Source organism: Lissotriton helveticus, chromosome 9 (genome assembly GCF_964261635.1).
Source record: "Lissotriton helveticus chromosome 9, aLisHel1.1, whole genome shotgun sequence".
NCBI classification, from domain to species: Eukaryota; Metazoa; Chordata; class Amphibia; order Caudata; family Salamandridae; genus Lissotriton; species Lissotriton helveticus.
The window spans coordinates 1139115723-1139127874 of NC_136070.1; the positions used below are offsets into that span (position 1 = coordinate 1139115723).

The 12152-nt window shown below is 45.5% G+C and overlaps 1 protein-coding gene across 1 annotated transcript in view; it reads left to right on the plus strand.

Annotated features, from left to right (window-relative positions):
• The window catches only part of DNAH12 (dynein axonemal heavy chain 12), a 1534490-nt gene that overhangs the window by 1304640 nt on the left and 217698 nt on the right, over window positions 1-12152 (plus strand). The window contains exon 67 of the mRNA XM_078661571.1: window positions 4583-4816. Within this exon, the coding sequence (XP_078517697.1) occupies window positions 4583-4816 (234 nt within the window). The remainder of the gene's footprint in view (window positions 1-4582; window positions 4817-12152) is intronic.

The following is a 12152-nucleotide window of genomic DNA, read 5'->3' on the forward strand; positions in this document are numbered from 1 at the left end:
GATAGAAGATAACCCCTGAATTTCTGAGGTCTAACCAACCTCCTGGTGACACCAGGTTTGGGATCTCTACACTCAGAAAACAGGAGCTGATCTTCCCAATAGATCCTATGGGACCACTGATATTCTCTGCATCCTCCACAGCAGCTTGCTGTCTGAGCTGTTCAAGAGAGGGGCAGGATTTCTGCTCCAGACTCAAGTCTGCACTGGCAGGGACCCCAGCCCCCAAGAACTCTGCTGTGTCAGGCCCAAGTTCCTCTAGGACAGTCCATTCATAGGGGCTAAGGGCATCCCCCTCAGGAGACTGATCCTCAATGGAAGTCTGGCAGGAGAATAATTCCTTACCCTTCCTGCTCTGTCTCTTAGGAGCTAGCGGGTCTATTCTTCCAGCATCCAGAGCTCCCTCGGTGCCTAACTGTTTGGCCTGAGCCCTAGTAATAGCAAATGCACTGGCAGAGATTGTCATGCATGTGCCCCTATGAACTCCACTTCAGACCAGGCTGCAGTTTCTAAGTCATTGCTCAGCAGACAGTCCACAGGTAGGTCTGAGGAAACCACAACTCTTTTAGGCCCAGTTACCCCTCCACAGCTGAGATTCACAACTGCCAATGATTGATCAGTCCTGACATTGCTTGCATTGGTGACTTGATAACTTTGACCAAGTATGATTTGCTCAGGATACACACATTTCTCTGTCACCATAGTGAGACTGGTCCCTGTGTGTCTGTATGTCACAACTTCCTGACCATAAATCAGAGGCTGCTGCCCATGTTAGTGGGACTTACAACTAAAGTGGCAAGTTCCATGCGAATGTCACAGACAAAGACAGCCTGAGTGGGTGTTTTGATTATGCCAGATCCCACTTCAAAATCCAAGGTTAATCCCTAATCCTTGTACTGGTGCTAGGGGTGCTAGCTGCCTTAGGGATAGTAGTACTAGTTATTTTGGTGTTGGCTTTAGATCAATTAGCATCACTTGCTCTATGGCCTTTCTCCTTATACAGGAAACACTAAGGTTTCTTGCCAGAGGAAGAGAAGGTTTGAGACCCAACCCCAGGAGAAGATATTTGGGGCCCTTGTGAAGAATCCTTTTTGTATTTACTTTTCACCCCGCCCTTCTCTTGGGCCTTAGAAGAATCTTGCTTTTTCTGGTCACCACCACCATTGTTATTCTGCTGACCATTGCGCATACCCATTTATTTGTCTTCTTTCCCAATTCTTGGGGAGAGGTCAGATCAGAGTCCACCAGGACTGTTCATTTGGACAATTATTAAGGATCAGCTCCCTCTTCTATAAATTGTACAATCCTTCATAGTCATATACATTACTTCCATTAAGCCAGCCTTCCAGAGCCTTAATAGCACTGTCTTCAAATTCAACGCAGCCTTGGGTGTGTGCCTTCTGTGTCCCCCTAAACCTAACCCTGTATTGCTCACTGGTTAATCCAAACCCATCTATGAGGGCACTCTTCAAGGCTGTGTAGTTGTCAGCATCTTCCTGCTTGACAGTGAGGAGTTTGTCTTTACCTTTGCTAGCAAAGGAGAGCCACAGCATAGCCGCCCACTGCCCTAGAGGGACCTTCTGTTCTTTACAGGCCCTCTCCAAGGCAACGATCCATTTATGGATGTCATCCCCTCTCCTCATAAGGAGGGACTATCCTGCTCAGGTTCCTAGTATGGAACAATTGCTCCCTGATCCTAGGCTAGCAAAGTGCTGCCACCATGGGACCCTAGTCCCAAATTCTCTCTAACCTTTTGTACTTCCAGGCTCTCCTTATCAAGGGCCAACTGCTCCTTCTTGAACTGAGCTTATCTTTCTCAAGTTTAAGCAGGTGGTATTCCATTTCTAAGGATTCCTCCCTCTTGCTAGAGATGGACATATCTATGAAAGTATTAGAGGCATTGGAATTGACGGAGGAAGACATAAACCACCCCTGGATTTGTTTCACCCTCCCAGGAGAAGCAAAGGGGGACCTACCTCTAGGGGCCTCCTCTGGATCACCGGACCCATTCCCTGTGAGCTCAGAGTCTACCAGTATCGGGTCTTCAGACTCCTACTGGTCATGCTCAGAATGGTGGTCACGGGGTGAGCCACCCCTGACCCCTCTTCTTGAGCCTCCCCCAACCCAGAGTTATCCTGCTCTTCTGGCCTTTCAGAATTCTGAAGGTGAAACTGCAAGAGCATTTGGAAGAGTTGCTCTGTGTTAGGGTTGCTACCTGTCTTTAACTTCCTGGATGCAGCCAGGGTCCTAAGTTCCTGGAACTTAAGACCACTGTATCTAGAAGGTTGGGACACACTGGCTCTCCCAACTAAAGACATGGTAAACTACGTGTAGCGTGGTGTTGCACCTACCTACCCTAGTGAAAACTAAACTTCTAAATATTGGAGAAAGGGTTGTGCTTAACTCTTAACTAACAATCCAAAAAGTTCAGTAGAGCTTACTAATCACAAAAATATGTTGCCTAACCAAGGGTTCGGCGTCCGGCAGGAGCACCAACAATTCTTGGCAGCTGCAACAGGCATGGAAAGCGAAGAAAGAGCAACAGTGGGACTAGCAAGGTCCAAGGGACTCACCACAAGCAGGGGAGTCAGAGCAATCCCCGAGCACGCAGGGGAGCCTACTGTAGCAGAAGAAGACCCTCAAGAGTACCCATAAGCCAAAGGCACAGGAGCCGCAAGACGACCTCGAGCAGCTCAACAAGAAAGATGGCCCACGGTGCAGAGGATGCGGTGAGGAAATTTTACTTGGTAGGAAGAGATGCTGGAGGCTGTGCTACTTGTAACCCAAAGATCTCTGGAGTGTAGAGCCAACAAGCGTTGGCAACGGCATGTTGATGCGATGCATAGGGATTTGTTCCCAGCGATTCAAATGAGGTATACTGGCCTCAAAGTTGCAGAGAGGACAGTTCAGGCCTTGAGGGAGTTGCAGAACCTCCACCTGTGATACTGAGCCTTTCTAAATCCGTGGGACATCAGGAACAGCAGACTAGTCGGCTTCATTGTGGTGCCTGCAGATTCAGGAAAGTGATTCCTTCACTGCAAGGGAGATTACTTCAGGTGACCTTGATGCCCACAGGTCTGGTGAAGATCCTGGAAGAAGCACAGACACGGACAAAGAAAACCTGCAGAACAGCGAGGCCAGGAGCAGCAGGAGCCTTCAAAGATGAAGTTTTGGTTCCAGGCAAAGTTCAGCGAATTCCAACTGTCCAGATGGCCAAAGAGTGACGTGGTTTCAGTCTTGAGATTTGTCCCACAAGAATCTGAGGACCGAACCACAGGTAAGCCCTTTAATACCCTAGGAAGGGGGTGAGGATGACTCCGGTCCCTGCCAGAGGAGCAGCTGGACAAGAGGGGGGGGATACTCACATGTCCTTTGTCCAGTTTCGCACCAGAACGGGAGCCACGATCTCCCAGAACTGGTTCCAACTGGAATATGCAAGGAGCGCACCAAATGTGCCCTTCAAAGCAGTCTGGGGATGCTGGAAAGTGCCCAATCCCAATCAAGTGCCCAAAGCCATTTCTGGGAGGAGGTCTTACCTCCCTGCTGTTGGAAAGCTATTGTTCTACCCTCCCTTGCTCGAACTTGGCTCAGCAGCAGGAGGGCAGAATCGTGTGTGTGGTCTGCCACGGCACTAGCTTGCTGTCAGACCCTGAAAGGCGGTAACCGAGAGTACAGGGGGTACCCTTAGGGAGCTCCCAGTACATGAGATCATACGTCCACCACTGGAATCGGTGTTGTGGTGTGATTCCAACATGTTTGATACCAAACATGACCAGGTTCGGTCCAGCCACTATATAGTTTTAATGACTGATGTTCACTATATGTATTGAAATGGCTGACTGAACTAACAAAGCCAGGATAATAGACTCTGGGATTTGTAGGGGTGTCCTGCTCATGAGGGACCCCATCACCCTGCCTTCAGGACTGAAAGGCCTGCCAGAGGATTGACTTATAGATTTTAAGTGTAGTGACCTCAGATGATAGATTTTAAGTGTAGTGACCTCAGATATTAGAAAATGTATATATTGTCGTAAGGGGTGCTAGCACCAACTAACACAGGCTACAATGGCAGGCATGTAGTCATAGTCTTAGTGGTCTCTCATGGGTGGCAGAATACATGCTGCAGACCATGGGAGACCCCTGGTGTACCAATACCCTGGATACCTTAGTGCCATATACTAGGGACTCACAAGGGTACACCAATAGCCCATTGTGGAGGTACAACAGTACTTACCATGGTCAATTTAGGGAGGAAGCACAGTGACTGGAGTACTGATTAGCAGGATTCCAGTCAGACTAGGTAAAAAAACATACAGACACCAGCAAAAAGTGGAGGTAACCATGAAAGCAGATCCTAGGTTCCTACACACATGTTAGATATTGAGGAAAGTCTTGCAATTGTGAGTTTAACCAAGCTAGGGTTAAGATGCACATTCTCTGTAACTCTTTCTACAGTGCTAAGATTTCTTAGGATGAACACAGAAGCCTGTGATCTATGAAAACCAAATTACATAGTGCATACAATCATGCAGTTGCTTAAAAAAGAGTTGAAATGTCTGATGTTAATTTTGTTTTTCCATTACAGTTGTTCATCAATGAATATGACCATGTGCCATTTGAAGCTATAACATACCTGACTGGTGAATGCAACTACGGTGGTCGAGTGACAGATGACTGGGACAGGCGTCTGCTACTGACAACTCTAGGAGATTTTTATAACACAGAAATAATTGACAACCCTCGCTATACGTTTTCTCCAAGTGGAAGCTATTTTGCACCACCAAAATTAACTTATGACGATTACATTGAGTTTATTAAGGTATTTATTGTTCTTTTAGCAGTCAGTTGAAATTGAATCCACAAAGATTCATTTAAGCTTTTAAAATGTTTCTGTATGTTTGTATTGTGTCCAAAGAGCAAGAATCAGTGGTGCTGAACCAATTTTCATAAAGAGGATGCTGGCCTATGTAGTCAGCTCACCAGATATGAAGAGGGGGTGGGCACTGCCAGGGAACCCTGAATTTTGCTGGGGACCTGCAAGAACCCAGCTCAGGTACCTCTTATTTAATTTTTATGTAGTTTATTACTTTCCACTATGTAGCCTCTTGAACACAGCAGTGTGGAACAATAGTGATATTGCAAGCCAAAAGCATCACGTGGATAATATCTGTATGATGCACAGGACAGAAAAACTATATAGGGAACAAAGCTCAATGTTTTGATGGCCAGGTAACTTTGCAGCACTCTGTTTGTATAGCACCTGCTTAGTGACAGGACGAGTTCTATGCTCTCTGCCTAATGTGTCAGGCTGACCCAACACAATGAGGGTGGTCAGAATGATTTTTCAACGGTTCCTCATCAGTATTAACGTCGCAGGGCTAGTCTTGCAAACAGCTGCAAGTACAGAAGTCGAGGCTGACAAGAGAAAGCAAACCTCTGTTTCTGCATTCATGTTGGCATGGTGATAGTATTGCAACCTGTGACCCACAAAGGTTTAATAGTAGTTGCAATGCACGAAAGTCGCGCCTTACAAAAGGGCATCACAGTATGCAAACTGGAGTCCAAGAACTGCTCTTTACTCCACCCCATGCCTGCAGCTGTCTGTTTTTTGCGTTCTGGAAGCTGAACATCTTTGTAAGAAACTGGGTTTTTGGTTGAGGTGGGAGAAAGGCCCAATCAGGCAACAACCAGAAATCCTTGTCAGAGTGAACCACAAAAGTCACTAAATTAACCTGTGGTTAACCCATTGGTAGCTTGGAACAAAGCGGTCAGGCTTAACGTAGAGCAATTTGTAAATTATTTTTGCAGTATACAAACAGTAATAAAGTGAATACAAAACATAAGAAAAAACCCAAACCAATTTAAGAGATAGCGTAAATTCCAATAAATAAAATGATACCAGAACAACAAAAATAAAATCAGTACAACTAGAGAAAAGTAATTTCAAAGTTTCTAGTGAAAATAGCACCTAGAAGCACAAGGTGTCACTCACATTCATCTTTTTTCACTGCCAGGACATGTAAAACATAAGCATATGTATCCTGTGTTTCAAATACGATGCACCCTGCCCTATGAGCCTTTAAGGCCTACCTTAGGGGTGACCTAAATGATTTAAAAAGTAAGGATTTAGGCCTGACAAAAGGTTTATTTTACCAGGTCAAAATGGCAGTGTAAAACTTCACACACTGGCTGCAATCATAGGTCAGGTACAGGTTTGTAAGGCTACTTACGTGGGTGGCACAATGAGTCCTGCAGGCCCACTATTATCATTTCATTTACAGGCCCTGGGTACATTACTACCATTTATTATGGATTTACAAGTATAGGCTAATTGTATCATGTTTGAAGGAGAGAGTCCAAATTCTTAACACTGGTTAGCAGTGGGACAATACACAGAATCCCAAAGTCAACAAAAACAAATTCAACAAACAGGAGGAGTAAAGGCAAACATTTGGGGGAATACCACACCGATGATGTCAGGTCTAACAATCTTGGATACCTTTTACTGTGCAAAATGCTTCTGAGTAATAATGGAAGTGGATAATTTTCAGTGCTTTATGACTGCCATATTGATTGAAGATCTTTGATACATTCCCTTGTGAATCCTAAGGAAAAGAAGAATGCCTCTTCTCCACCCCATCTTCCTTGTGATCTCCAAGGAATCCCAATATGACATTGTGAGTCACAAACAAATTGCAAATCAGCAATACGATTGCACTTTCATTTTTTTACCTTAGCAGGATCATCATGAAAAATATCTAATAGATTGAGGATAGGGCTTACTCACTGTTGGGAAGAATTGGCATTTGTGGCAATGAGGGTATGGAATGGATCACACCAGAAGGGAATGGTATCCAAATGAAACAAGCTTACATTCCGGTCTCACATAGGACTCAAGTAGTTGAAGAATTCATCCTTGGGTTCTCTCAGTCTTGTTTTAATTTATTTCAATCATTTGTCTTTGTAGGTGACCCATGGGACACACAAAGTAAAAGGTCAATATAAGCAGAGGGTGGGTGCAACAAACTGTAGATTGGGCAACAAATTGCTGAGCAAGGAATATCCCATGTAGGAAAACAAGGATGTGTCCGGGAGAAGGAACAGCATCAGGCAACAAATGCTGGATGCAGGGAAAATATTCCTGTAGGTGTATCCAACAGAAAGGATTAGAGGTATGCACAGGGTTTAGACATTTAGAAACCGGGATTTGGTTATCAAGCCGGGGAAAATCAGAAAGACTTTTGGCATGACTCAGGATGTGTTCAGGTCAAGGTAAATTAGGAATGAATGCAGTAAAGACAGAAAAAAGACAGCTGTCAAAATGCTTTAGAAGGTAACTGGTTAGAACTCTGATCAAGAAGTAGGAAGAGATTTGTAACATTCACTGAACACAGTCGGAAAGGGGGCCATGGCAGCACACATAATTTGGTTCCTACTGGAATCCAGGTTAGAAAATGTAGAGAGCCTTACTGTTCCTCAGTACTGTCACTTAGAAGGTGGACACATTTCTTTCTTAGGTGCAGGATCTGATTAGTTTTCACTAATCATTGTGGGCCATATTGTAATAGGCTTTTGGGTATCACCTTTTGATACTTTCCCTGGTGGAATATTGTTTCAGACTTTCAGGCCTCCTGTGTGCCATCAGGTTCATTGCTGTACTCCAGAAAGCAGCATTTGAATACTGTTGGATAGAATGGGGCACAATTATGTGACACTGAACAATTGATTCTGTGACTTCTATTTATTTTTCTAATACCCACTACATGTCATTTTTAGGAGTTAAACAAAAGGCTTCCTCTCTTGTATCAATATTCATCACTTGTGTCACCAACTATTAACATTGCCAACTGTAAGACTATGGAAGTCAAAAACTAGAGTAATTGTAAGACCCAAGCGATTGTAAGGCCCTAAAGCCTACATATGTGTAATTGAAATAGTTTAGAAAAACAAGTTACGATTCTTCCCAATCGTGAAAGATAAAGCACTCTATAGGTCTTTGGGCCGACAAAAGTAAAGTGTGAAGGGTTTTAGGTGAAATGGTACTGTTTTAACAGATTTATTATAATTCGCCAGGGGTGAAGCCTTTAGGAGTACTTAGGGTAGCCTAGAGTGAGCCTATGCTCCAACTTGTAACTATGGCTCACACCTTGTCAGTGACTGAGACTTAGGTACTCGATTAAAGTCAATGCGGTCATGAGGCTGCCTTGTGATTCTGTTTTCCAAAGAAAAGCATGACTCTGTTTGGAGCTTTGGTCATAGTAAGATAGTCACATTTAATTACTTTGAAAGAGTGGGTATTAGAATGGAACGACTTCTAGCAGTCAGAAATCACATTGAAACATGTTGTACATGAAAGATTTGTGCAAAGGCAACATGAATGAAATACATTACAAAGAGAAACACTATTTAATATCCCTCCATATCTTCTCTGCATCTTTCACAGTTTTCCTTTTACTTCCCTCTTATATCTCTCTATCCTGTACCCGTAATAGAATTCTTATCAATTCCTTTTCTTATTGAGACTTCTAGCAGCATATTCCTTACATTTGAATTTCCCAGGCGTCAAGATGGATCCGGAAACTTTTGCGTGAGCAGTACCCCTGTGCGCCGTCAAATGGCTCAAATCGGCTCCTTGTGACGTCGTTGTCGTCATTCCCGTTAGTTATGACATCCCTGTCACCTATAAAAGCACCACCCAGGCGCGTGGACGTCAGTTCTTTTCTTTCCTTGGCAGTTAAGCGCTGATCCAGATAAGAGCTACCCCTCTGTCTCTTTTTGACAGTTTTTTAAAACTTTTTGTTGAACAAATTTTTGTGTGTTTCGTGGTATGTCTTCTAGAAGCACAGGGTTTAAACCATGTGGCGCCTGTCACAGTGCCATGTCGATACCCAACCCTCACCTCGTCTGCCTCTGGTGTCTCAAGCAAGACCACGACACAAAGTCATGCTCGGACTGTCGGGCCATTGCTCTGACGGCCTTGCGGGAGTGATCTTTGAAGCTCCTTGCAGCCCGACAGTCAACACCTGCCAGTGAGACTCCATGGAGATTCTGGTCCCATTCAAAGAAGAGAGCCCCAAGTTCTTTTCCTCCCACTAGAGGTCTTCTGGACACTCGGGGAAGAGACACAAGAAAAAGAAGAAGTCCAAGCGGACTTCATCCTAGCTTCGGCTGTCGTCCGTTGACGAACGAGGTAAGAAGCAACAACACTCTAGGCACGATTCTGCAGAACCGGAACCAGGGTCGACTTCGCACCTTCCCCGTTTCCAGGAGACAGAGCGACCCTCCACTCAGATAAAAGAATTTTACGAGGCCATGTGCCATGTATTTGAGCAGGCCAACCCCTATTTGTGAGCCTTCGGGTCCGCAGGGTTAGAGGGGGACCTATCGGATTTGATGCGGCCAGCCATGGCGCCAGTTGGGCCTCATGGATCCGATTCCTGATCTGGTTTGACGCCGGTAGTGCAAACGTGCCCTCCCACAGCATCTGACCCAAAGTTGGTGCCTTCAGCACCGCCGGTGCCAGCCCCATCCTTATTCCTTATGACTCAGAGTTGAACCGGCGTTGCTCAACATCAACTCTGGTGCTGGCACAACCCAGAGGTTCTGTGTCATAGCCTGAACATTCTAAGGAAGTCTCAGGCATGGGAGAGGATTGGGAGGGGTATATGGGCCTTTTAGAACATCAAATAGATGTTCCAGTGGAACAGATGGACTGGTATGAGGAACTTGGGGAAGTCAGTGAACTGGACACATTCCTAGATACCGGCATGCACCGACTCTGGCTAAGAAACAGGGGGCTTCTTATGAATGATTGTAAGGAGGGCAGCAGTGGTCCTTGATCTGGAGCCGCCCTCCATGCAGATCAGGACTGATCTCTTGAACAAAGTGCTTCAGCCTGGGGCTTCCACATCCAAACCCCTATTACCCTTTAATGAAGCACTGACAGATGTCCTTCTAGGCACGTGGTCCAAGCCTAGTACAGAGGCTTTTGTGAACAGGATAATTGCATGCTGTCATCGCCCTGCTCTGGCCTACCAAAGGTTACTCAGCCAACACCCAACCCCAGAAAGTGTGCTGAGGGGAGAATTCATCTCCATCTCCACCACTGGAGGTCCATAACATCGGACAAATGGGTCTTGCAGATCATCCAGGAGGGCTATTCTCTGCTTTTAATTTCTTTTCCCCCTACTATTTTGCCAATTCAAGAACAGCTAGCAGAGGATCGTCTAATTTTACTCCAAGAGGAAGTTACAGTTCTCTTGGCCAAGGGGGCTATAGAGAGGGTTCCAATTTCAGAAGCAAGCAGTGCTTGCGATTCCTGCTACATTCTGATTCTGAAAAAGAACAAAGGGTTGTTGCCCCTTTTAGATCTTTGGACCATCAATCCCTACCTCAAAAAAGAGAAGTTCAAGATGCTCACGTTGGCTAAGGTCTTGTCTGCCTTAGACCAAGGAGACTGGCTGGTAGCGTTGGACATGCAGGATGCGTATTTTCACATCCCCATCTTGCCGGGCCACAGACATTACCTGTAGTTCTGGGTAGGCCACAAGCACTATCAGTTTACCATGCTGCCTTTTGGCCTTACCAGCCCCCTCTAGGGTATTCACCAAGGTGATGGCAGTAGTTGCAGCTCATCTGCCCAGGTTAGGGGTTTCATTCTTCCCCAACCTCGACGACTAGCTGTGGAAGGTGTCCTCGCCCCAGGCTGTTGTCTCTTACCTCCAGGCTACAACGGACCTCCTGCATTAGCTGGGGTTCTCTATAAATGGAGGGGAACCTTGTAGCACACAGATTACAGTTCACATGCCAGAGGAGGGGGGATTTGGCTGACACAAGAGCCTCTTACGTGGTGACCCACACAGACACTGAAGGACAATACATGCTCTTAGAAGGCTGCCTTAAAAGTTGCCCCTGATGATAGTCAGACTGTATGTCCCCAACACTGATGACCAGTCTTATTATAGTACGGTGGCTTGACTCGCTCAGCTAAATTCAGACAATGCAATGCTCTGGATGAAGAATTCAACTGTTCTAAACAGCACACTGAATTGGCTCCCACTAAATCTGGTCTATAAACAAGGTATGAGAATGCCATGGGTGATCTAGATTTGATAGATGCATGGCAGGAGCCACACCCTTGCTCTCAAGAATTCTTACATTGTGTGCAAGAGACTAGCATACATACCAGATTGTATATGGTCCTACAGGATCGCGCAAGCGCCCACCTCATTGCGGATTTTGAATACAGAGGCAGAATACTTTCAGACCATTCCCCACTCGAATTCACATACCGATGTACTAGGTTCAGGGCGTCCATACCCACTGGGAGGCTGCCGGCCCAGGTACTGCAGGACATGGTATTCGCAAGGAAGCGCAGGAAACCATCACTACCTAGTTCGCACGAGACGCAAACACCACAGGCATGCATGAGATTGAATGGGATGCAATGAAAGTGGTGATATGAGGCATGGCTGTGGCATGGATGGGGGCTTGACTGACCATATTGCTGTGGTTAGAAGCATCTTGAGCAGCAACAGACGCAGCAGCATAGTGACGGTGGTGCAGTTGACCCCTGAACTTGGGACACTAATATCCTAAAAACAGAAACTGAAACACTTACAACACACAGACTTTTGCCAATTGCTACACAGAGAGGGGAAGAAAGCAGGCATGGCTGCTTAAGAGAGACAGAGCACAAGCATCCATAATGGCTGTCAGAGATTACAGGATCTATGGGACACATGCAAGAACTGATTAATGATGCTTTTCTGGCCTAACAAGAGTGCCTAAACATGCCTCCACCTAGGGAGGCAGGCAACTGCCACTATCCGGTCTTGTGTGCAGGCCATCTCTCCACTCCTTCGCAGGAACAGAGCTTCTCCTGGAGGTGCCCATAACTGTAAAAGAAATTAAGGACTTAAACAGAGCGAAGATGCCTGGCCCAGACTGGCTACTGGTGGGGTTGTACCAGGTGTTTGCCGACCCTCTGGCGGAGGAGTTCATCATCATTGATAACTTTATTTCAACCACAGTGGGCCATAAAAGTACATATTAAAATACAGAATGAAACATTAAAATCCATTTAGAAGTTAAGTTAAGAACACATTTCATATATATATATATATATACACATAATTTACATTAAAAATGGTCTT